We start from the raw sequence: 27490 nt of genomic DNA on the forward strand, positions 1-27490 counted from the left end.
TGATGTCATACTCTGTTCTCTATATAAATGTGAACCCACATACATATGTATACACTCATACAACATACCCAAATACACACAAAAAGACCCAAGATTAACCTCTGACCTACACTTTCACGGACACATGTACATACACTTGTACACGCATGCGCATCTGTACCAGCATGCATGCCTACATGCCTATGCACACAAACACAGATAAAAGCAAATGTGATGGACAAAATATAATGACCATTATCTGCTAGCAAAAGTTAAGACTTTGGTCAAATGGACATACTCCTAGAAAACTCTACATTGCTAAAAGTTAAGAAACTTAACTTAAGCATCCATAACCAGCAATAACAACAACAAACTACTACAACCACACTTCCAAAAGGAAACAATAGGCCCAAAGCGCCAGGCAGGTCTATCCTATACCTCCAACCACAGCAATGTTTAAAGAACAATCCCTGACTTACCCAAACTCTCTCAGCAACAGAATGTGAGACACTGCAGAGTGGAAAGTGGGCTCTGCCAGCTGGGAAAACTACACTGCTGGCTGCCAAAAAGCAGATGCCACAATGAGTGATCTGACATCTTTACACCAAGGCAACCGCTGACAATTCAGTCCTAAGCACCTCTAACCACTCCACCTCTCCCTTAAAAAGGAGGTGGGATGGTGTAACAAAAATAGGTAAAGGTGCTTGCCACCAAAACTAAAGAGTGGAGTTCAATACTCAGAACCCATACTGTGGAAAGAGAGAACCGCCTTCCACAGCTGTCTTCTCATCTCCAAATGCAAGCATGCCATGTGCACACATGCACACAAACACACACAAAAATGATTTTTAAAACTTTGGAGGTATGTATGCATGTATGTATATATTTATTTTACTTAGAGACAGTATCTCCCTGTGGCCTCAAACTCACAATCCTCCTGCCTCAGCTTCCTGCATACTAGCCTTAGATATATGCTATTACAGGGTTCTCAACATAAATCTGGAAAACAGGCAGTAGGGGTAGTGTGCTGTTACTGATGATTGGCTATGCTGATGTACCTCCGAGGAGCAGACAAGACCAGCTAATGAGTCCCGGGACGACAGCCACAGCCTCAGCCACGACCCCCACGGCTGATACTCGAGGGCCAAAGAACTATCTCAGCCTTGACCTGAACTTTTCCACCCCCATGAAATCTTTGTTTTATTCCTTCATCCAAAGCCAGACACTAATCAGGGCTGGCAGAAGGCCCAGAAGATGGGTAACCACCTACTTAGCTGTCCTAAAACAGTCTTTGTCCCTTATCAATAAGCACAGCTCAGAGATAACCACATGAGTGACCTTCTGCCAAATCAATGAAGAATAAGTGGCCCTCTGTGTCCTGATCATGGGGCTCTGGCCCTATGCCAAAAGGGGCTGACAGAAGAGTCAGTGAACCTGCGTGTCTACACAGTAAAGCCCTGTTGTAACTTAGCACCCATGTCGGCTGCTTCGTGCCATCCACAGGGATGTAATTAGACAGCACATGGCTGCATTTCCACTGCCAGCAGCACAATTCAATTATGGTGTTATCTGCAGAGGGAGTCATGGGGACTAATGAGAAGGAAGATTAGATGGGAGCTTAACATCCGACTGCAAGCTGCAACAATGGTCTTTGTATTAGAAACAAATTATTATTGACACCGCTCCAAGGGTCTTGACAGTCGCCTCCTCTCACGTTCATGAACATCCAGGATTTTAATATCTTCATACCTACAGCATACCCATGCAGATTTCAAGAACTCAAGCTTAGAAGGTTAATAGTTCTGCATTTTGCTTATATGCAGTTCTTTTTGCATTTACAAAAGCAATTTTTATCTTGCAACCCCCCCCCACTGCCACTGATCACTCTGAGATGAACACCATCGCCGAGGCTCTGTGGGGCCAGGCCTTCTTGCCATCAGGACAAACTTGTCCAGTAGGGCAGTCCTACACTCTTCATCATGTATGACAATGATAATTGCCAGTATTATCCCTATTAACTGAACAGCACTGGATCTTTTGATGGTGAAAGTAACATTAATACTAACATCAATAAAGCAGTGATAACTGCAGATCAGCCAAGTGCTGACCAAGTACCAGGCACTAAGTACCTGATCATTATTAATTTAATCCTCACAAAGAGATAGATAACACTGATACCACTATTCCATTTACACAGCAACTGAGCTGCAGAAGGGTTAAACAATTGTCAAGGACACCACAGAGGAAGGAACTGGCTGAAGTGAAATTCAAAGCTCAAAAGTGGTGTAGGAGGCCCTTCTATATTTGTGCTGATTTCATTGGTTGAATAAAGAAGCTGCCTTGGCCTTTTGATAGGGCAGAATTTAGATAGGCATGGAAGAGAGAACTGGATGCTAGGAGGAAGAAAGTAGTGTGGCAGATGCCATGCTTCTCCTGCCCAAGACGGACGTAGGTCAGACTCTTGCAGGTAAGCCACAATCACGTGGTGACATACAGATTATTAGAAATGGGTTGAATCAAGATGTAAGAATTAGCTAATAAGAGGCTAGAGCTAATGGCCAGGCAGTGATTTAATTAATACAATTTCCATGTGGTTATTTCAGGGGTTAAGCTAGCCAGGCGGCGGGAGATAGCCCGCCGCTCCTCCTTACAACACAGAAGCTTAGCTCCATATTAGTAATTACACATGTTCTAAGCTCTTCGGCCCAAAAAGTTCCAACCTTCTTAACGATGTGGATGGTATTTACAAATCTTGAGTACACATTTCAATAATTAGCGTCCCCCTCACGAAAATGTCACAGAGGTACATGCCCTCCAGACAGTAAAACACTCAATGCCGATCGTGTCACATGCTGGTGTCAGCTAATTACAACCAAGAAACTGCTCTCAGGATTTAGTGACTACAGAGTCTTCAAAAATAGTGAGTGATAGTCTTGAAAAATAAACTCATCCAGAGGTTCAAGTCAAGAAAATGAAAGGGACATTCAGAATGATGCCAGAGAGAAGACATGCAGAAACCAGTATATACCTCCTAACCAATGAAAGGATAAATTAGTCACAAAAACAAATAAAATATGAGTATACAGCTGTTTACCAAACAGCTACTGTGTGTTACAGACTAATGGAGAGATGCTGTGGTACAGCCTTTGTCCTCCTGAAACTGGCATTCAGGTACAATAAAAAGAGCAATATAAATGAGCTATAAAGGCATAAATAAGGCAGGAGAGATGGCTCCGTACATAGTGCTTGCTTCCTCCTGCTTCCTGATTTCCCACACAGCACATCTGGAACAGTCCTGTTGTTGACTTTATTACTAGATTCAAGGCCTTGCGTGGTTTCAGGATCTGCAGGGAAGAATCTGGGGTGGGTGGAGGGGAAAGGGTATGACTTAGTACAGTATAACCTGGGAAAAAACAGGAGAAACTCGTTTCTTCTCTTTTCAGAACAGAGAGCCCTCTTTCTTTATCCTATTCCATAGCCCTCCACCTCGGAAGGGTGTATCTGGACAGACTTTCAGGGTTTCCATCTGGAACAGTTGTGAGAATTTTGTAGGAAGAAAAACCTAAGATTTTTCTGGGCAGGAGCATAGGGAGCAATAACTATACAGACTACTTGGTTTTGATCCTAGGTCTACAAATTGTCTTCGTGAAGATAGGAGCATCAGTTTCCTTATATATAATGTGACTAAGAACAGCTCCTCCTGAGGTGGGATATTACCCACATACACTGCTTACACCAGTTCTTGTCACATAGTAAGTACTATAAAATAAATGCTATTTGCCGAGACAGAGACTTACTATGTAGCCCAGACTGGCCTGAAACTTGGAGTGATCCTCCTGCCTCAAATGCTGGAATTACAGGTGTACGCCATCATATCTGCCTAAAATGTAAGCTTCTGATAAATTAAAAGAGGGGCAGAACATCTTTACCATGTTGAGTCAGTTCCTCAAAGGTCAGAGCCTGCTTCTCACTATGGAAGCCCTGTTTTGCCACCCAGGTCGTATGGTTTCTGTTATATACATTAGGCACATACAACCATGGACTTGCCTAGAGTCTCTAAGATTGACATATAGCCCTGACAGGTCTCTGCTTTTCTTTTTGCCTCCTTACAGATTGTCTCACCCAAAGAGCATCCAAGTAAGCCTGAAAATGGAGCTGAAGTCACTCTTCCCATAAATCTCTGATTCTCTCCCACGCCTTCAGGATAATCTCTGAAGTTCCCCCAACACCAGCCATTCCATAATATGATATGTCTCTTCTGCATCTGAGGCTGTGTCCCCTTTCCTTCCCCTGACATATATACTGACTCTCCCCAGCCCATGAGGTTTTCTGTGTCCTTTCTTGGAAAGCTGCTTACAGATCTCCTCAGATTTCTAATAAAATGTCCCCTGATCAAAAGGCCTCACCTGGCTTTATCTAATACAGGAGGATTCCCTTATGACCTGTTCATATTTCTTTTTTAAGTGTGCATGTGTCCTCCAATGCTGTCTACGTGATGTTTTGAAACAGGACCTCGACTTGGCTTGCAGCTAACCTATTAGGCTAGAGTGACTGGCTAGTGAGGCCCCAGGGTCCTCCTAGCTCTGTTCCTCAATGCTGAAACTCATAAGCCAGGACCAACACATCGGGCTATTTTATATGGTTCTGGGGATTGGGATTGGACTTTGGTCCTCATGTTTACCCCACACAAGATTACTTTCGGTAGGAAGCAGCTTCTTCATCCCTCAAACAGTCACTACTGTCAAGACATCAGTTCTTGCTGTTTTGAGCAGAGGTAGGGATTGAATCCAGGACCTTGTACAGGCCAGACAAGTACTCTGCTATTCAGCTGCTTCCCTAGCCCCAAAGCCATGTGATGATTCAACAAGTTCTCCTCTGTGTTTGGATAAATTGATTCTGAAGGAGAGAGATGGGTAAGGGAAGAAACACTGGCTCAAGACTCAGGCTGGCCAACACAATGGTAACTAACAAAGTTGTAATACTAACACAATAAAAGCCGACTCTGAGGCTTACTGTAGAGCTACAGTAATCAATACACTGCAGACATTAGTAAAGAACCAAACAGAAGCCTCAAAAATAGACCTCCATAATTGTGGTCAATAGTCTTTGATAAAGAAACAAAGGCAATACAGTTTGGAAATAGTAACCATCTCTCACCCACCCCTTACAACCACCCATGAATCCTGCCAGGGGATCAAATGTACTGAGCTGTCAGTCACAGATAACCCTGGGGCTTTTATCTCAGTACAAGCAAGAACTGCTAGATGAGGCTCCTTAAGTGCACTGCTAGGAAATCCACCTCTTGATGGTATCTTCTCAGTAAGTTATCACAAACCCTAACTTAGAACAAGACATCCCGAGACTTGGAAAAGCAGGACACTGGTCATAGCCTCTCAAGGACACCTCTGTTCATGGAGAAATTGAGAGCCCGCCAGATGACAGCTCGGTTCAGTTACAGTGGAGCCTGTAACACGAGGAAGCTGTAGGATACAACAGCCACCCTCACCCTGGGCTCCAACTCCAAGAAGCCTCTGTGACTCAGATGTATTTCTGCAATGGGGAGAAGCAAACAACAGGAAAGGGGCAGTATCGGATGTCCTGAGCGCTTCCTGCAGTCGAGCCCTGTTCAGCCATGTGCCTCTTTTCTCCATCTCCTCCAGCCAGGGACTGCACAGTGGGGAGCACAGGCCTGAAGCCTGAGGCAGCATACTCTGCAAATAGGGGCAATGAAGTGTGGCCAATAGGACAGAAAGAAAACCTGGGACCTTCTGGTAAGGTCTGTGATAACAGGCTTGTTACAATGAGTACGACTTCCTCATTACTCCTGTCAAAGAATCAATCAGCCAGAACAGACCAATAGCAGACTTCCCCGAGTACCCATAATTATACTGTAGCCTTTCTAAAGAAAGCCCCTGCTGACTAATACTAAAAACCGAAACTTACGGTGAATTTAAAAATGCTAGGAGAGAAAGAATGCCATAATCATGGTGTGAATCAAAACTGCCTGCTGTCTCAACACACTGAATGACAGCTAGGAAAATGAACAGATGCTGATTAGGGAACAAAGTCAGCTCAATTTCAAGCTTCAGTTCCACAGTAATAAGCCATGATGTGCTCTAAAAATTTTACAACAGAACCAATCTCACTGCACCCAAACTGCCTCACAGCCAGGATCAAAACTGGAACAGAGTGCTGCATAGGCACTAGTGTACCCACAAAGGCCAACACAGACTCCTAAACTATCCTACCAGTAGAAGAGAGTTCCATTAGAGAGAGAGAGGGGCATGAACTAGGATCTGAGATATGGGGGATGGTACATCAGTCCTAGGGACTTACCTGCAATGATCCCATCCATCTGCTCCAGGGCAGCTTCCAGTGCATGACTAGCATCAGAAGTCATGGCTCCTTTTGTCCACTTAGTTTCCTCCTGCTGCTACTGAAAATTCAAATACAGAACAAAGGAGAAATTACAGAAGTCATGCAATATATGTGCAAGACCACGAAAGTGCTTTAGATCCATCCGCATACATTTTTTCAATGTTTAAAACAGTAGCTTGCCTGAGGTATCATTGATAAACAAAGAACTGCATATATTTAACGTATTCTGTCTGTTGTGTTTGGGCATATACAAAAACCTCACGACACCATGACCAAAACAATGGTAATAAACATAGCCAGCAACTTTAAAAGTTTTGTTTGTTTGTTTTGGGGCTAAGTGCAATTACAATGAATGAGAAAGCTACTTTTTCTACAAATGCCTAAGTGTGGAATACTGTATTTATTTCACGTACAACACACCTTCATTGAGAATCCAGGCCAGGGGCCAGAAATATATCTCAACAGTTAAGATTCCTGGCAGATCTCCCACAGAACCTGGGTTTGATTCCCAACACCCACATGGCAGCTCACAATTATCTGTAACACCCATTCCAGAGGATCTGATGCCTTCTTCTGGCCTCTGCATACAAGCAAGCAAAATACTCATACACATAAAATAAAAATAAATTTTTTTTTAATCTAGGCCAGAGCCAGCAAGATAGTTTAACAGGGGAAGTGCTTGCTGTGTAAGCCTAACAACCTTAGTTTCATCCCCAGGACCTGTGTAGAGGTGGAAGGAGAGGAGAGTGACAGGAGCTGTCTTCTGGTCTACATACACATGCTGTGGCACACACAAATAGTAATTACATGGTGAACATGGGGGCGGGGGAGATCTGAGCAGAGGGTGTTAGTTTCCAGTATCTCCATGCACTCTTTCTCCTGGGAAGAACAGTCTTCCAACATGAATCTTGAGCATTCACGTTTTGTTATAAAAAGCTACCAGCTTACCCAGAGTCCCCTGCAAGACACAGATGTTACACATCTCCATGATGACAGTCAAGGCCCCAGAAGCTTTAACAATCGCTGGGGGAGACCCTACTGTCTTAGAGCCACGTGTATCCCTTATCACAGTCCTTTCCTGGATGTGTGATCCTGGCCAAAATACTCCAACTGTCACTTTCCTTCTTCCAAGTGACCTGTGTGCCCATCTAGAAGGGTCACAAAGATAACTTCCTCCCCTCACTCCCATCTCACCCACCCAGGGCAACTGCTTCCACGTCTGGATAATCTGCCTCTTAGAAAGACACTGAGGCTGCACTGTCCTGCTTCTCACCTCTCTAGATGACAGGAGAGGTCTTACGAAAGCATTTGTCATCCTAAGAAGATACTGAGCTCATGTCTGGAAACCGAGAACAGGAGTCATTGTTTGTTTGCTCATTCAGCAAAAACCTACGCATGTGCCTAATGTGCATCCTCCTTTGAATGACCCAGGCATCGTTCCCACGCCAAAGCACAAAACCAATGGTTCTGAAGGGCTCCACTCGCTTCCCGTGTGACATGGGACCCCAGGAGGAAAACAGGTACCACACAGCTGTGGCTTGAGAGATGAAACAGTAAAGAAATTTAGGATCACAAAGAACTACTCTGTGTGCTGGCCCAGAAATACCCTATACGATCTACTTGTGTGATCACTGGGCCTTTGTTTCATCAACCGCAAAATGAGGGCAATAGCATCTTACAAGGTTTGTGCTGGGATTAGATGGTCAGTAAAGTCATATTCAACACTCCTTGCATACAATAAGGTCTGGTTTTGCTGTTTTGCTTTTAAAGTGAGGAAATACCTCTGGATATACCTTTACCAGACCAGTTCACATGACAAGATTTGAAGGTAAAATGCAATGGGCCAGGGAAGAAGAACCCAGCTACACTCAAGAAACTGGTTCCCCTGCAGAAGAGCACAACAAAGGAATAAGGCCATTCTGCACACAGAGGAAAAAGCAGTATTCCACAGTACCAAGGTCCACGGAGGGTTCAAAAGCAAGGGCACTTGGCTAGGTGGAGAGGGGAGAACCCGTCTTAAGCCAAGAACCACTGCACAGCTAGCCTAAGGGAATAAGAACATTCACGCATAAAGGAGATCCAGAGACCTGTCTAGTACTTCAGGGTCCTAGTATGGGGTCACACACTCATGGGCCAGAGCCCCCACGAAGCAGGAAAGCTGTCTAGGCTGGCTCCAGAGTGTGGCATTACTGGAATCTAAAATGGAAGCAAGCTTGGGTCAGGACAGACAAAGTAGCAGGGAAAGGGGAGGCAGCAGAAGCAGGGCTTGTTCAGCCATAGGGACACGAATTTTGAAAGACTTGCCTCCAGAAACCATCTCACTGCTCCTAGAAGGGAAAATGATCATGATCCTTCCCGTGGTCTACGACAGCAGTGCGGCCAGACAAGCTTGGCACTGTTCCTCCCCTAGTTCTGACCTGCCATTTGCTCCCCGCTCTACGACCATTCCTTCCTCTCCACTCTTGAGTTCACTCCCCAGCTTTCTGCAAGGCTGCTTTACTCTCTCCCTTAGGGCTCAGCTTCAAAGTGCCTTCTCGGAGAGGCCTTCCCTAGAGGAGAGTTCCTCTAAAGCACACCATTCCTACGTATCTCTTCCACCGATGCGTTCACTTCCATCCTGTCTCCTTCCCAACAGAAGAAAGGACTCTGTCAACCCTTACTACTCCTGTTGTCTAGGCGCCTTACAGGATACTTGGCAGTTTGTCAGTAAATACTTGTGAGAAAATGATGAATCCAGGCAGCCATCAGCCACTGAACTCTGCTGGAGTTGGCACTGGGGAGGTACTGATAACTGTTCCTATGGGCCACACAGTCTACTGGAAAAGATGGAAGTATGAACAAAACATTACGGCACACTGTGAGGTGTACTGACAGCATAGGCAGCATCACTGAGTCTTGACAGACGAGTAGGATCTTTCTCAGAAGGTAAGGAGGAGAGTGTTCTTCCGGGTAAAGAGGGTGGCACATGAGGCATGTAAGGGCAAGACACAATAGGCTAAGGTCAAATGGCTGATGAGATTATACAGGAGCAATCGGCTACTCAATGAGTCAGAGCCTTCCATAGGATCAGGACACTTCAATAAGAGGAACCTGGGAATCACTTAATAGCAGCGTATAAATAGAAAACGATCTCAGATGGAAACGGAGTGAAGATTTTTAAGAAAGATCTCATATCTCAGGGGGCAGGTAGGCTCCACTGATGAGTCATGGCTGGGACCAGGATGAATCCCATGTTGGGACCAGCTCCATGATATGTGTCTCTGCAATAGAGGCCTTAAAGGAACCACCTAGAAAATCTGCCCAGTGATGAGTTCGTACTTGGCAAACAGCAAGCGGATGGATCCTGGGAGCACCCTGAGAGCACCCTGGGAGCCCACAGAGAGAAGAGCATGAGTCAAAGGTGCATCCTTGCCACCGCCCAGGAGGACTAGACAAGCTGCTCAGGGCAGAGCTGATGAGCTCACTTCTAGACCTGCTGGATCTGAGGCAACAGCAGGACACGTGAGAATTGATGGGTTCCTGCCAGCTGTCACAAGGCCACTGTGGGGTATTATGGTGTCAGGAGTACAAGGGACAATAAGAGCCTCCCCCAATTCTGTAAACGCAGCAATCTTACTAAGTCAGGGAACCCAGGAAGTCTCTGGTCATACCCCTTCTGAGCTGCTGACAGCCACTCTCCCCATTCCTAACTAATATAGACTGTGTTAGCAAACAACCCACATGGGGCAACCTTGCCTCTGTAATCTTGGGTTTAAAAAATAAATAAACTTCAATTCTCCTTTTACACTTGTGACATTAAATGTATATGGTCTTCCTACACTAAGCTATTCTTTAATTTCCTCTGAACTGTCTCGGGGATTCTATATAATTCAATTCAGTTTTAACATTACATACCAGAATTGGTCTCAGATCCCACAAATTGAGGACTCAGTCCCACAGGCTAACCCCACCCCAGATGCCAGTGAAATGTTCAGGCCTCTGGACTGGCTGACTATAAAACAAGAGGTCCACAACCCCTTCCTCAGATTTGATAATCTGCTAAAACAGCTCTCAAAACTTAAGAATTATATTTTGCAAAGGGTTAAGTGTGGGGTTAAGAGTTCTAACCCATGGGGCTGGAGAGATGGCTCAGCAGGAAAGAATGTTTACTGCTCTTGCAGAAGACCTGGGTTCAGTTCCAAGCACCTACACAACAGCTCACAACCATCTGGAAATCCAGTTCCAGGATACCCAATGCCTGCTCTGACCTTAGCAGGTTCCTGTACATACATGGTGCACATATATATACTCAGGCGCACACACACACACACTTAAAGTTAGTTCCAACTCTCCAATCTCACGGTTGGTTCCTTTGGTCACCAGGCTTCATTCTCTGAGAGTCACATCATCTGCATAAACTTACATATAGTTGAAAGGGGTTTATCATAAATAATAGAAGTTATTTATTTTTACAGTTTACTACACACACAACACACATACCTCTCTAGTCTTAGCTATACATCTAGAAGTTACTCTATACCTCACGAGTTTTAGGAGCCTTCTGCTAAAAACCAGGAAAAACAATCACATACATCATTTCTTATCATACATGATACAAACCTCAGAGGCAAGTGTGTTTACCTGACAACAGACCATGATGTGTCTTCCTTGCCTTCTGTGTTTCTCCCCATAGGGCAGTATTGTGTGACAAAACGTTCCCTGGGAAGATGAACATAAATCTACTCACCCCAGACTGGGAACCCACAACAGACCAAAGTACAGAGTCCACCTGGAGGAATCACTGAATACTGGAGTCACTTACAGGAATATGAGTGAGGGGTTACTTCAGCAGCAAAAATGACTCAAGGACATCTATACCAACAAGGTCCATGCCAACGTGGGTGACTGCTCACAGAAGCTAGGAACCTGGTACACACTGCACAGCCCACACGCAGCTCAGCAGGTTAGAGAGTGTCCTTTCCACTTGACTCTGGTCTGAAGGTCTTTCAGGCAGTTGGGTGGTTTCTGCTTCTTCCATGCTGCTGGTCTGATCTCAGAGCAGTTTTTTTTTTTCCTCCCCTAATCATCTTGACAGCTCAGCCTGTCTGAGTTTTCTTGGCAGATAACTCTTGCTTACTCTGGCAAGGAGGGTCCTAGTGAATCTGATCAGTTTCCAGGACTTCCTAAAGCTATTTTGAGTTGTTTGCCTTCCTGCTTAAGAAGCTTCCTGAAGGCTGGGATGTTTTGAATCTCTGCAGGAATTGTTACAACACTCGACCTCTTCCTCAAGATCTTCTATTCTTTCTGCTCCCTCTTTCACAATGACTTTGGAGGGGTAACTACAGATGTCTACCTATAGCTAAGAAACAGGCCACCAAGTCCCAGTAACAGTCACCTGTTCTCAGTCACTTTACCAGTGGTTATGAATTGAGGCTGATGGGCACATCACATCCATCTAGAAAACCATAGATATTGTTTCCCTATTCCATCCTATGACCTCCCTGTACCAGACTTTAACTCCCTCTTGTTGGACCTTAAATCCAATTGGAAGGCTGCTGTTGATATACCCAGAATAGCCACCCAAGAGGCCTGTCCTGCCTGGCTTGTTGGTGTTGTAGCACTCAGGGTCCATAGCCAAGTGGGAATGCTGGCAACACTTCACCGCCAGCAGCCTGCATGGACCCCTCTATCAGCACAAGGCCAGCCAGAGGGGTGGGAGTCCCAGTTCACACCAGCTTAACTTCTCCACGCCCTACAGTCAAAGCATGCACAGGTGATGTCTTAGCAATAGGATCTTACCTTCTGGTTCTAGCATACAATCAACAACAGTAGTAACAGCTTTTTATTGTTTGTGGGGCTTCAGGGGCTTCTCTGACCAATAACTCCCAGGAAAGCAGCCTTTATTCAATAACCTTCTATCCTCTAGGAGTGTCCTTCATCCACATAGGGGACCTTTTGGATTTCAAATCTTTGGCTATTGTTTTAACAACCCATTTTTCCTTTTAATTATTAGCCCAGGCTAGTAGGATTGTAAGGTAAGTGTAAGTATCATTGTGCCTGGCTATCTCTTCAATGGCTTTCCAAATCTGCAAAACACTCAGGGGCTAGCACTATGTCTATATAACCAAACCTTTTCCATAGGATGGGCAGAATAAGGCAACATCCCAACCAACCACCACATAACAAAGACAGCACTGGTGAAGTACTCTGAAGGTCTGTCTGTGGTCATCTGTTGGGAGCAAGAGTCAGCTGACCCCAGAGGTTCACAATTAAGGAGATACTAAAGTCAAACACAAGCAAGGTCTAATCAGCATGGGAAAGGTTCTATCCCTTAGTATCAATTGCTTCCTTCACAGATCAAAGCAGGGTAGAAAGCATGGATAGAAGGTGCTAAGTCAATTAGCTCTCTGTAACCCTCAGTAATCCCCTCTGAGCCATTCTGCTTCCATATCATAGAGCTCTTCCATTTTTTCCATATCTGACAAACTCAATGGGCCTGACTTAATTTGCTCAGATCTACCACCCAGGGATGAAAGGAACCATGGTCTTGTTCTCTGTGCCCTACCTACTGCTTCCCTGGGTCAGAGAGGCCTCCATTGGCACTGTAGCTGTTGCCTGCCCATTAGCCATACCTAGCTGTTGGGCAGCTCCTAACTAAACAAACTCTCTCAACCCCTAGTGAAGGGACTCTGGCAAGCCTTGCCTTGTCCCCGATTCCTTCTGCCTTGCTAAAAACCATTAGATTACATTGCTAAAGCTAGTGCCCAAGGTCTCTTCCCTTATTTGGCCACTTTCTCCTGGGGTTGACTACTAAGGCCCAACTATCAAAGAATTGAAGCCAGAAATTGGGGTTAAACCTGAAGATCCAAAAAGCAAAACAGCCAGCCACTGGCTCTTACCTCAACCTCAGTTCAACCTCAGGAGGTGACCCTGCCTCCTGGAATCTCAGGAGACTGTATCTGAGAGCTGACTTGTCCCACTATATATTCCTCTCTTAGGCTGGGATCAAAGGTATACACCACTGGGATTAAAGGCACACACCACCAATTTCTATGGCAACTAGGGTGGATATTGGGATTAAAGGTGTCTGTATAAGGTTGACCAGTGATGGGGAAGCCTTGTTAATCAGTTATCTTTAAAAGATGGGACCAAGTTAGAGTGTGTTTTTCTGGGACCCAGAGAAAAACAGAGCATGACCTAGGTTCTCTCTTACTCTCTGTATGTGGTTCCCCCACGGCACAGCTGAGCTTGGACTTCTCGTTCCTGTTTCATGGGTTTTCCCCTTGTAATAAATAAAAATATGATTGTTTTATCTCTTAGCTAGCCTGGTTATTTCCTGAGTCGAGTTAACTTCCATAGACCAGTGGGACTGTTTTCCTCTCAGATCTTCAGGCAGTCTTTATTTATTTATTAAAATACATGTGAAATGCCACTATGGATGACAGCTCAAAAAAGCTAGGAACCTGGAGCACACTGCACAGCCTACAGGCAGCTCAACAGTTTGGAGAGTATCCTTTCCAAGTGAATCTGGTCTAAACCTCTTCCATGCAACTCGGCTGGTTTCTGCTTCTTCCACGCTGCTGCTCTGATCTCTGAGCAGCTTTTTTCCTCTCCGAGTCATCTTGACAGCTCAGCTTATCTGAGTCTTCTTGGCATCCAGCCCCCCTAAGGGTCTTTTTTGCAGCTTGGCTCTGCTTTCTCTGGCAGGGAGGGTCCTGGTGAATTTGGTCAGTTTCAGGGACTTCCTGAAGCTATTTTTGAGTTGTTTGTCTCCCTGCTTAAGAAGATTTTTGCAGGATAGAACGTTTTAAACTAGTACAAAATTGTTGGACAACAGGAAGCAAGGTTTCCCTCAGCAGTGGGTTGCATTGGACATGTGTGATGAATATATAGAAGCAATGTGCTGAGGGGTATTCCAGAGAGAATGGTGGTGAACAAAATAAACTGTGCATCAGAATGGACACCAACTGACAGAGAAGAGAAAAAGAGACAGCCAGACTGCAAATATAAAGAGGAAGTTGGATGAGCTGTAAGCGAACAGTAAGAAACAGAACAAGTTATCTTCCCTATCAATGGGGAAAGATTGTTTCTTTTTATAATTTGGTAGAATGGCTTAGCCATTCTATAACAGCAACCTACTAGATAAATAACAGACAAATGGGATCACCAATGTGGTGTGGAGACTCTATCTCAGGATGGACATGGCTCTCAATGTGTCCACACAGTAACTGTACTTATAACAGACACAGTTAAAGTCAACCCTTAACATGGCCATGCACTTAGCGCAGATGAGCAGTCATGCTTTTGACACCAAGAAATAGGCCCATCCTTGATCACAAAGCTCAAACAGGGCGTTCTGTTCAAGAAAAGGTTCAGTTCATGATGATGTCTTTTCTCTGTGAAGAGGGTTCCGTCTGTAGCTCCTGCTAAGGAAAACCTTACTTTCCTCTCTGCTACCAGAAATGAAGGAAATGGCCCTTGTGCCTATTAAAGCAGCCAGTGTGGAAAGAACAGTTATGTGTAGAAACGCACCCTGTGATGACAACACCATAATCTCAGGAGCAGCACACAAGCCAACTGGATACCTTGAAGCCGAACAGGACAAACTGGGAGCAGGGCTGGAATTCCCTGGAACCCCTGCTCCCCCAGCCTGGGAAACAGCTGAACCCAGCAATCACGCAAGGTAGGCACAACCTATGCAATCCCTTACCCAAGTGTCATACAACGTTCATGATGTGTGGGTTCATCTCATACCCAGTCTCTCCCCAGATACCAAGAAAGGATAAAGGAGTGCTGCCATACCAAAAGAAATTGAAATCTTTGTCCTGTAACACACAGGCCTCCCATAACCCACAGCTGCTTGTAAATGGTTATTTTAAGAGAGGCATTCTGCTCTTTCTGAGCTTGAGAGACAGTCTCTGTAAAGGTTAAAAGAAGCATCTCTTGGGGGAAGGGGGGATCAAGGAACTGTTCAAACGTGAAAGAGGAAAGAAGAGAGGTGCAGGAGGTCCTGGCAGTGCCCAAGTCCTCAACCACATCTGTAGAGACCCTCAAACAAGATGTGCAGCCAGACAAACTTCAGTGAACACCTAAGCCCAGGGCAGGTGACATGGCTCAGCTCACTGGCCAGCTGGTCTAGCCAATCAGTGAACTCCACATTCAATAAGGGACCTTCTCTCAAACATAGTGGAAGGTGGTGTGTAGTATCACACACTTTAGTCCCAGCAATCAAGAGGCAGAGGCAGGTGGATCTCCATGAGTTGAAGGCCCCCGGGTCTACAGGGTGAGTTCCAGTTTAGTCAGGGCTACCCAGTGAGAGACTCTACTTAAAAAATTTTAAGAAATGAATAATTACAGTGGAAAGTGACTGGGAAAGCATCTTATGTCTCCAGAGGTACAGTCACAGGTAGGTTAACCCACACATACACATACACATACACATACACATACACATACACATACACACATACAAACACACACACACACGAGACAGAGAAACAGACACATAGAGAGACCTGGGCTCTGCCAAAGCATGACTGTGGTTCTTTATATAACTTATTTAACTTTTCTGTGGCTCCAAGGGGCATCTTCAAATCCATATAAAATGAATCTTGCTGTTCGGGGCAGAGTAAACAAAGCAGACCTCAAGTAAATACAGGAAACTGAACCCAAACATCTAATTTAGCTGCCCACTAAAACAACAACACAAGAATTTATTCTGGAAAACAAAAGGCACGAGGACACAGAGGACGCAATAGGAGTCACAGAGGCAATGCCAGAGTTCCAGCGATGTACCAAGCGCCAATGGATGTCAGCCCAAAGCTCTGGGAGAGGTTTCTGCGGTAACATGAAGCTAAGAACACCAGCGGCATCTGACTGTAGGAGGTTTATATAATTGGTGAAGAATTTGCTTAACTCAATGATAAGAAAAGTACAAAAACAAGCGCGTAACAAAGAAATGCCACAGAAACAAAACACAGTCATTACAGTGAACCCCACATACTGATCCCACCGAAACTGCACTGTGACATGGATAGGTGGACAAGTGCTGCCGGGTTACAGGGTAGAGCAGTAAACACAGCTCAACCCTCATCCTCAGGGTTTCTACAGAACCTCTAAATCACTAGATGATGAGATAAGAGAGATAGGTAACAGACAGGCTATGGTTTAGAGATGAAAATGAAAAATATTAAAAGAATTTCAGTGTCTGCACCCCAGGAAGAACAATGAGAATACACAGATCTGGGAGTGTCTGTTTTAATAAGTTATGTATTATTATTTGACTCTTTAAATTGTGTGACTATATCATAGTGACTAATATTTAAACAAACGGGTTGGTGAGATGGATCAGTCTAAATTGTTTTCCATACAAGCATGAGGGACCTGCATTTTGATTCTTCAAACCCACGTAAAGAAAAAATCGAACAGTAGTGGCACATGCTTGTAACCCCAGCACTGAGGTGATAGAGACAGAAAGATCCCTGGACTCTCTGGCTAGCCAACTTAGCCTAACGAATGAGCTCTAGGCCAATTCAAGATCCTGTCTCAAACTGGATGGCTGGAACCTGGGGGAACAAGATTCAAAACTGTCCTCTGGTTCAGCATACACAGGCATGCTGTGATGGCTATTCTTGGTTGTCAACTTGACTGCATCTGGAATGAACTCTAATCCAGAAACGGAGGGCACACCTGTGATCAGACCTTGAGGTAAGAAGACAACAAGCCTTTGAGAGGGTTCTTGAGGCTGGAAGGCACACCTTTAGTCTGGGCCATACCGTCTGCTGGAAGGGCAACAGAAGAAGGAAGGATGTGGGTTTTCTTTGCCTGCTTGCCCTTGCCTTGTCAGAACATTCATTCCTTCACTGGCATGAAAGCCTACTTCTCCAGACATCCAGCCTTGTGAGCAACTACTGGATCCTTGGACTTTCCATTCACAGCTAGACACTGTTAGACTCAGTCTCTAAGTCATCCCAATAAATTCTCATATACCTACACATACATATGTATGTATATATACATGTATATGTGTGTATATATCTATATAGATAGAGGGAGATTCATTCTGTAAGTTCTGTGACTTTAGAGAACACTAATACACATGTATATCCATACACATATACACACACATACACATAAATTTAAAACAATTAGGGATGGGGTGCAACCTAATGGTAGAACACTTGCCTACCATGCCTATGGCCCTGGGTTTAAGCTTCAGAACTGAAAATAAAAAATTGGTAGGTTTTAGCAGTGAACAGCTTTAATCTTAGTACTTGGGAAGCAAAGGCAGGTGGATCTCTGAGTTCGAGACCAGTCTGGTCTACATAGAGAGTTCCAGGGCGGCCAAAGTTACATAGTGAGACCTATTTAAAAAATAAAAGACTGTGAAGATGTGTTTATGGCTGGCACAGAACCAAAATTTAATTGATGTGAGCCCCAATTCTTCTTTATACTCTCTTCCTTTGTTGGGCAGGAATTTGTTAGCCATAGATCAGGATTTATCCAACTTTATCTCATTTAATCCTCAAATACCAGTTAGGAACAATTCTCGCTCTATTAGATGAGAAAGCAAGGTAACCTACCTGAGAATGAACACTCTTCCTCTCCATTCCTGAGATGGAAGCACACTGAGGGGTTTGCAACACATGGTGACAGACAGGATTTATGTAGAGGAGTCACCAGGACTGCTGCTCAGAAAACACACCACAGAAACAGTTGTGAACACAGGAAAGCCAAACTAAAAGCGAAGGCAACGTGGGCAGGGATGGCTGTAGATGTCTTAAGTCCTGCCCAAAGTCAGAGGCAAAGCCAGTAATATTTACTGACGGGCTGCACTCAGGCCCAAGAGAAAAGCTGAGTTTGACTATCAGGTTCCAAAACCAAGCCCATAGAAAAGGAACTGCAAAGTGGCATCCATCCGGATACCCGGACTTCTAGGAAAGTGTGCTACAAGGCCACCTGGAACTGAGTCTTATGTTCACAGAGAAGTCTCAACAGCCATTTAAAAGTCATTTACAGAAAGACAGTATTTAAAGCAATCAAACAGAGTGAAAAACAGGAGTGCCTGGGATGCCCCAGAATATTCCAGCACAGAGAGAAACTGCAGCCAGGGAGATTCCAGGTGAGAGGCGGGGAGAAGAGAGAGAGAGAGAGAGAGAGAGAGAGAAGAGTGAGAGAGTCACCAGAGGCATGTGAGGAGACAGGACAACTAGGTGTACCCACACTCCTGTGCAAAGCCAGGAAGCATCTTCTTTCCACACTCCAGCCAGCGGTGAGCTCATCTGCTTCCAGGGCCTCAGCTGGCCCTCCATTACCTCACCCAGATGATTACAAAAGCAGTCCAACTGGAAGCCTCCATCCCAGCAGCCCTTCCACTCACCCTACCCATCTCAGCAATCCTCAAACTTTGATGTTTATCAGGATCACTTGAACAGCTCTTTGAGCTGAGTGCCAGCTTCTCTGGCATAGAGGAAGCCCTAGACTCTGCTGGGCACTTCACCAGCAGACACAGGGCTGTTTAATAAATAGACTCAACCTACTAGGTTGAAACTTTAACTTCCATCATAACCCTTAGCAGCCTTCTGCTCCATCCTAATCAAATCCCTTATTACTAGTGGTGTAGCCCTGAATAAATCTGACATCTGACTGCCCGATCTCTCTTTCCCTCTTTTATGACAACAGCTTTCTGTGTTAAGCTCCAATGTTCCTCTTAAGCCAATAGTTGCAGGAAACTGAGCTCTATCCTGCCCACCTAAATGTGATTTCACCTTATCGCTCCCATCCTGCAGAAAAGGGATGAGAGAGGCTGTATGCCCATTCTCTTCCCCTTTGTCTCTATTATGTGTCTGGACTTTGGAATGTCATCTCTATAGTCCATGGAGAAGTGGCTACAGATTTACCAACTCATCGTCAGTGTGATAGGTAGTAGGAGCCAGTGTCCCGCCACCCATGCCTAACACCTACCCAGGGAAGACTCCCATGTTTCTGAGATGGGATGAGGGGCATTAAGGTTGTGTGATCTGTTGGAGCCACCCAGTGTAAAGATACAGGGAGAAAGGTGGGTATTCTGTGGCCCCAAACAGATGAGTAAAAAATGATTAAGGGATACCATGACTCATGCTACCTGGAAAAAGAAACATCAACTGTTCTAGTCACTTTGCCTTTCAGAAATGAACATAAAGTCCACAGGGCAAGAAGTCATGAGTCTTCTTGGTCTCCAGCTCTATAAGAACCCAGGAAAGATTAACTGGCTGTCTTCTTAGCCTGGGCCAAAGGAGAGGGGCATTTTCTGAAGAAGACTGGCAACTTGATTCTATGCAGCTCTTCTGGTGTGTGCTGTGTGTTGACACCTTCTCAGATAGAGGGTGTGCCCCTCCAGAGCCAAAATAACAAAGAAAAAAAAATCAAGAAGTTAATTCTCTAAAATAAAACCTGTCCCTTCAGAATCTCAAAGACTCAAGAGCCTTTTGAAGACAAGGTCTCTCATACCCGCAAACTAGACTTACAAGTTTTAAGCAAAGATAAATTCCATTTAAAAATCTGTACATAACTCTAATCTAGTTTTGGGTTTAATTTGCTTCTCTCTTGGTTTCCTTTAGACACCATAAATGTAGTCACATATTCTCAATCACAATGATTACAACTTTATACTATTTCCCTTCTAATGTATGCCAAAACTAATTCCCTCACGCCACCCCTTGTGTGTATATGTGTTTGTGTGTGTGTGAGGGGAGTGGGCAAGTTTGTGTGTGTATGCTTGATGTATGCTTGATGTGTATAGGGCCATCTACACACATGCATCCAAAACCAGAGGGTGTTAGATGCCTCTACTTTCACTCTCACCCTGTTTTTTGAGACAGGAACTCTCCCTAACCCCAAAGCTTGTCATTATCGGGGGCTAATCCAGTTGATCACTGAGCTCCCAGGCTCCATCTATCCCTGCCTGCAGTGCTCTGGGGGTAAGGTTTGCATGGCCACACATAGTAGCTTCAATATGGGTGCTATCAACCTGAACTCAGGTTCCTATTGCTTTCACAGAGATCATTCTTAGCCTCTAAGCCTCTCCCTAGTCTCCATATTCCTTTTGTGAATTGTTCTTGTATGTTTTGACACAATCTAAGAGTACAATCACCACTATATGGTTCTTTTTCCTTTTACTTCATGGCTCTCAGACATTTTGTAAAAAATGTTATTCTATTTTTAGTGATAACACTAAAATTAGGAATAACAATCTGCTGAATGTGTTACTGTTTCTACATGATGCTTCGGTTAATGGCATTCTTTCTTCTAAATTTCTGACAAATAGTGCTCCTTAGATTCACAAGCTCCAACCCTCTTTACATTCTTGTCTCAACCAGAGGTAATTCCAAAAAATAAGTCTTGAACTATCATGACACTTTCAGATTAAAGGAACAAAGTCTTAAGAGGGAGATTGAGGCAGGCTAGAAAGACAGAAGAATTTAATGGGGTGTGGGTAAGGTTAAAAGCCCCTCAAGCTGGAACTGGTTTAGTCAAGAGTTCAATAAAACTGATAAAAGCCAAAATGGCCTAGAGACAATGCATATCTTCTTCCTAAAGGCATCTTTAACAAAGATGTTAAAAGTAGAAAGCTATGCTTAAACAGTGCCTTTAACTCTCTCTTCCCTGAAGCTAAATAATGTACCTAGTAGAAATCATCTGAAATTCTCATTTATCAGAGAAAAAGCTTTAAGAAAACAAATAAATCTGTTTCTATGTTTTTTTTATTTAATTTTTAAACTTTGCTTAATCTGTAAGCCTTGTTGTATAGTAGCACATTCCTTATACAAGACAACTCAGAAACCACAGAATCGCATAAAGCCAGCTTAAAGACACTTGAGTGGGCTCTCTTGACAGCCAGGACCCATGACTTAAGGCTGCATATTATCCATTTTTTTTTCTTTTTTTGGTGTGTGTTTCGTTTTTTTTGAGACAGTCTATCGGTGTAGCTCTGGAGCATGCCCTGACCTGTCCTGTTGCTCTGTAGACAGGCTGCCTCTGCCTCCCAAGTGCTGGGATCAAAGGCCAGTGCTGCCTGCCTTATATTATCCTTTCCTTACACATCTCTCCTGTTCTCTAAATTCTTATATGTGTGCTATCTTTTATCTCTACATCAAAAACTCAGGACCACTGCTTTACTCTGGTTCATTCTGTGGCTAAGTCAAGGGTCTGCTTTTATGTCGGTAGAAGACCCTAGGGGGCAGGAGAGCTCTCCTCGGACCCCTTGCTGCAGCGCTGGGCTGTGTCTCCATCCAGGACGATGACTGTCCATGGGTCTTCCCGTCTTTCATCCTCAGCAGGTAGGTCAGGTCTGGTACCATTTCCTTCCTTCTCCCATCTCTCCAGGCTCCTGAGCTACGTCCCCTGGTCAAAGCACTGCCTTCAAAATGACTTCCCTGTCTTCCTAACTGTTCTTTCCGTCTGCAGCCTCATCTGCCACCGCCACCATCCCAATCTTCTCCACAGCGGCCTGGGTATCCACAAAAGAAGGCAAGAACCCATGGAGCATGTATTCATCAAACCTCATGTGTACCAGAGTTCTTCCTTTTCAGCGGTGTCCTTGAAAAAAGTCCTTTAACATCACCAAGCCTCATCTTTGCTATTTAGAAGAAGCAGGAGTCAGTGGGGGGTCAGTGTAGGCTCAGTGTGGGGTCACAGGAGCTCAAACCTGTGCACGGAAGTCCACGGTCATAGCAGTTATTCTCCCAGCCACTGCAGGCTCCTGTCCTGAGCAACAATGACATCACTGTCACCAGCCTGCTCCTGCTCTCAGTATAGGATGCTTAGTTAAGACCCTTGTTCCTTCTGTTACCTCTCCTCTTTTAGCACCCAATTCTAGCATCTTCCTCTCCAGGGCCCCTTCTTAGCCCCCACTCCACCCACCACAGACTTCTCCAGAGTACTTGCCACATTATATGTAGACTTTTTTGGGTCTCAGTGGTAAGCCCCTCAAGGGCAAAGCCATGTTTTTCTAACCTTGGATCTCTGCTCACAGGGCGGAGGAAATGAACAGACTAAACAGATGCCTGCAAGAGATGAGGGGGGGAGGATTCTTACATTTATGAGGTTGTGAAACAGGGTTATCTGCTTCCACACCATATTGGTGGAACAGGCATAGGACAGACCTTCCCATTCCTAAAGGGAGCAATTGAAGAAAGAAGAGGGTCACACAACTGCCATGGAGAGGTTCCCAAAGGTGGCAGGCCATGTTACCTGCCTTCCCCTAAGTCTAGGGCCATGAGACCATGTCAATCAAGTCCTAAAAAGCCCTGATGTCCCATGTTCCATAGTGAAAGCCTGACTATAAAGAGAAACGGAGTCTACCTGACCTGAAGACTGCCCCAGAGCTACAGACAAACTGTGTCCTAACCCAAGGACAAGGCCACAGTATTGGGTCCCCTGAAGACAGCACAGCAAAGCATCCTCTTGTGACAGAGGGGTCAAGGCATCCCAGAGGCAGGAAGCCCAGAAAGTTGTTGCCAGAGATGCAGTAGGCCTTTGCTGGATCATACTTGGGTCTAGTAAGAGGGGGCTTTCTTCCATTAGTCACAGCAACACCTTGCAAGGTCTAAGAAAAGCTGAGTAGGAGAAAAGAAAAGAGTGCCACTCAAAGTAAAGAAGTTGCTTTATGAGGCCCCACTAGTAACACATCAGCAACTTCTAACACCACACACTAGGCTTTGCAGCATCAAAACCACTGAATTCTCTTGCCTGGCTTGAAGTTCTGAAGCAGCATTGCTCCCTTAGCATCTTTTCCTATTATGCCAGTTAGAGGACAGCATATACTGGGCATTGCCAGCCACTCCTTAATAGTGAGTTCCAAGAGATTGTTATGAACATTTGTGCTGCATGCAAGCCAGCTCTGTGGAGCACAGCGGATGAATTCCTTTGGCTTTCTGGAAGTTCCATTTCAAACCCGGCCTAGCTCCCATCACATGTCCTTGCTGCCCCACCACCAGCCCTTCTTGGCATAGCCTAACCCAGATGCTTCCACTTAAGCATTTTCCCTAATACGCAGGCCCTTCTCACCAAACCACAGTCCTTTAAACAAGACCAACACCGTGTAACAGCAGCAGGACAGTCACACAGCTCAACACTCTCCTCTACAGGGCACAAAGAGCATCCTGGGGCACCAAGACCTCACTTCCAAGTGCCACAAAGTCATATTTCCAGCCTTGCTGTCCATCAGTGTTGGAACCAGGATAGATATCTTCCACCCTATTAAAATGCAAGCTACTCAGGAGAGAGACCACCCAAGAGAGCAGGAGACACTACCCTGTAGAGCTGAGCCCAGCCCACGAGTACAGTCAGGTCAGGAAACCAGTGACTGGAGTGGCTTACATTTCGACAGCATATCTGATCCTAGATGAGAAAGCACAGAAGAGGATGGCATTTCCCTTCATCTGGTTATTTAATACCTTCCATGGCATCTTCACCTTCCTCTGACCATTCACACCCCCAAGTCTGCCCCTGCCATTCTGCTCAGCACCCGAGCTGGTGATCTCTAATTTAAAGGACAACTGTAGTAAGAGTCTACAAGGACACTGGTGACCAAGGTCATGGTCTTACCCTTGTGCCCTACTATGGGTTGTTAGGGCAGATCTGAAAACAGACTACACAGGGCACTGCACCAGGGGACGGAGTCAGGGTGGGAGTGCGAAGCGAGGTTAGAACACAAGCCTGTGGAGGAAGATGGGGACCAAGCAGCATGCAGGCAGCAGAGCGCCACAGCCTTCCACTCATCTGCCCCTTAGTTATTCCACAGGACAAGCGGATCTGTCTCCACACAGAGGGAGGAGCCTCTGTAGCCACTCAGAGAACTTTGGGTGAATGGTTCCTTGCTTCCTTCTGAGAGCCTCTGAAAATGCTAGTCTAAGAAGTAAATGGAAATGGCATGGATGAGGTGAAAAGGACCAGGAACAACTCAAAACTGCTGTCTTTCCCCTGGCAGGCCCCCAAACCCACGGTTCACAATGCATCACAATGATGACCAATGACTTCCTGCCTAGGCGATTTCCACCTGCCTGAAAATGCGGCCTTGAGGGAGTTCTCAGCAGGTTTCCTGCCTCCCAGGAGTGACTAGACTTTGTCTGCATGATCTCATTAGTGAGGGATACATTACAATTATCAGCTCTGTTTTGCCAAGTCTGTGCAGAGACCAGAGAAAGAAGGACAACAGGTGAAGCTGAGGCCAGCTTGAAAACGGCCTCACCTCCACTCACCCCCTGAACTTGTCCTGCAGGCAACCACATCTCTGAAAGGAGCACTTGGAAGCCACCTACTCTTGCCACTAATAGTGTGGGGGGATGCAAATAATAAAAGAAAGCACCAGTACCAGAGAGCGGTCTATGGAGGTGTGAGTCTGAGCTGGAGTTAGACTGAAAACCCCAGTTTAGACTCTCACTCAGTCTGCTGGAATCCCTGACCTCAAGCTACAGGGAAACATCCGCATGCCCTTGTGTGCTTTGCACACTGTCTCCTCAACTGAAAGACCCCTCTTCTCTCCAGTCTCTAGGAGACATTACATTTTTTTCAGCGTTCAAACCATTCTAGACTCTGCATGACACACAACAGGCACTCACACCTTCATTAAATGTTTCATGTTGCTGCTGAGACATCCAACAGAAGAAGATGGCATCTTCTCTTGCACGGCTAAGTATCTGGCTGGTGAGCACGAGAGAAGGACAGAGCATGTGCAGCTCAGTCCTGTCCTTCTCCCCAGGGACATTCTAATGAGGGAGGTGGCCTGTTTCTAGTGGAGATACATTTATGTATGCCTACACTAGAGGTGGCCATGTTAATTCTGCAGAGGGATGCCTAAGGACCCTATTCTGTGGTACCACATTCTCTATAAATAATGCCATCAGCCATAAAGCTGATAGCTTAGCCTCCCTCCAACGTATGGTCCTGTTTTCCAGCTGTTGCCAAATTTAAGTAATATGAACAATTAGCATCTCTCAAATGAAGCCAGGCCACTCAGTGAAGGACAAAACAACAGTGCCCACAGAATTACTGGTTCCCGTGCAACTGGTGACCAATAATGCACCGTCTCCAAGGGTAGAAAGAAGCACCCTCAGTAGCTACCAGGTGGCTTAGAGCCAAGGATGGTGTACCTATTTCCCCATGTGCTCCAAGTGGGAGCTCGGCTCTGCAGAAACCTGAGTTGGTGCTGATTCATTTTCCCACATAGGGCAATGCAGAAAAGGTGGTCTGGAAGGAAAGCCATCTGGGTAGTGGCTGCTGGACGATGCCTGCCAAACTGAATTATCCTCAGTGTCTGGACTTTGTATGAGCCTTGTCAGGTCAGCCAGTGTGAATCAGATCCTCGCCAACATGAGCATTGCAGTGGACACTGGGGTGTCTAACCCAACAAACTGCCTCCCAAAAGTACTTCTCTCCATCTGTCCCCCACTCCACACACCTGTCACCACCATGTTACACAAACCCTACTTCACTGACGGGCTTCTGTGGGTTATGTATCTCCTCAGGCCTAGAACTCACCTCCCCCCACCACCAAAAAAGCATGCTCGCTTTTCTTCTTGACAAGGCAAACACACGCTTGCAAAAGTACATGCTTACACATTCAAGTCACCTTCTGAGATACGTGGATATGCTGTCGTTATATTGATCATAGGGCTGATTCAGAGAAAAGCTTCAAATACAACTTCAAATTGAACACTTTCCCAAAGGTCTATCTGTGCCTACATTCCTGGTGGCTCATATGACTGCCCTGAACAAGTTCTATCATCCAACCCAACTCTTCCCTCCTCTCATCATCTCTCAGATTGGCGAGGCTGCCTCCTCTGGGCTTCTGACTTCTAGCCAACTTCCCTTCAGTCCATCCTTTCCAGGACAGTAGGGTATGTTCTATGGAGCTGACCCCCTACTACTTGCCATGAAAACACAGTCCCATTTTGTAGCATAACAAAAGTCCTCACCTTCCAAGTGTGAGTCCCAAACACACCACAATACTTCCTACCCCTGAAAGACAGAAAGGTTTTCTTGCCAATGGGCATGTCGCTCTATGCCTACCATGCACTCAACCTTAGGGTTCAATCCCCAGTGCCATATAAACAAGGCATGGTGGTATATAACTGTAATCCCATCATTCAGGAGGTGGAGGCAGGAGAATCAGAAGTTCTAGGTCACCCACTGCCATTCTGTGAGTGTAAGCCTAGTATAGGATATCTGAGACTCTGCTTTAAAAAAGAAAAAAAAAATCCATACACCAAAAGCCTACTTTACTTAAAATGCTTTCTCCATCGGTACTTCAAAATCTCACTTAAAGCCTTATGCAAATGCACCAGGGGGTCTTCCTTACACCTGGTCCCAGGCCCCGGGGATGCTGGATGCTTCCTATCTTTGCCTCTGCCCCACACAGAACCCACATTAATCATTGGAGCTGTTTACACTGCTTCTGAGATTCACAGTAAATTATGATTTAATGTATTTGTCCCCATTTCTGAATGGAGTGACCTAAGGGCGAGGATTATATTCTACCCCTCCTTCTCTCCTGGGAAGCTAGTGAAGCCGCAGGGCACAGGTGGACACTTGTAAACGTCTGTGTATCTTGGAGATGAAAAGCAGTATTTTGTCAGCATTCTGAAAGAAGGGTTGAGGGCCAACTGTGATGGCCTCTCCCACCTCTAGTTTTTTCTCTTCTGCCTGACTTTCAGAGGTGAAGGTTATGCTATCACTAAGGGAACCTGGCTGTGCTTGGGCCTGGCATGAATGAACAACAGGCAAATGACAGATGAGGTTGTATTCCCAAAGGACCAACAAGAGCAGAGGATATGGCTTACCCTGGCAGATAATAAAGCCAGGCATTTCTCCTCGCTCCATTAGCTTAGAATGCTAAACAGCAAGAAAAAAAAACAGGTCTGAAAACACTGGCATGCTCTCTTTATTATCTAGGGTATTCAGAGCCTTGTGTCTAACTAGAAGCTACAGCAGCTACCTCCTACAAGCCTCTTTAACTGCCTGTAGAGGGCTGAAGTCCCAGAATTTGGCATGTACAAAGCACATATTAATTGAATCACTCAAAATGTATTTTTTATTTGAACCTTCATCCTAATGTTTGCTGAAAAACTTGAATCTGACTCAAAGCAAGGGATTCCTTTTGTATTTGAGAAAAAAA

The 27490-nt window shown here is 45.2% G+C and overlaps 1 protein-coding gene across 2 annotated transcripts in view; it reads right to left on the minus strand.

Annotated features, from left to right (window-relative positions):
- The window catches only part of Ppfibp2 (PPFIA binding protein 2), a 154053-nt gene that overhangs the window by 106116 nt on the left and 20447 nt on the right, over positions 1-27490 (minus strand). For both annotated transcript variants that reach the window (XM_026781536.1, XM_026781537.1), the window contains exon 2: positions 6316-6415. In XM_026781536.1, the coding sequence (XP_026637337.1) occupies positions 6316-6379 (64 nt within the window). In that variant the 5' untranslated portion in view covers positions 6380-6415. The remainder of the gene's footprint in view (positions 1-6315; positions 6416-27490) is intronic.

The sequence above is a fragment of the Microtus ochrogaster genome, chromosome 8 (genome assembly GCF_000317375.1).
Source record: "Microtus ochrogaster isolate Prairie Vole_2 chromosome 8, MicOch1.0, whole genome shotgun sequence".
Classification (NCBI taxonomy): Eukaryota; Metazoa; Chordata; class Mammalia; order Rodentia; family Cricetidae; genus Microtus; species Microtus ochrogaster.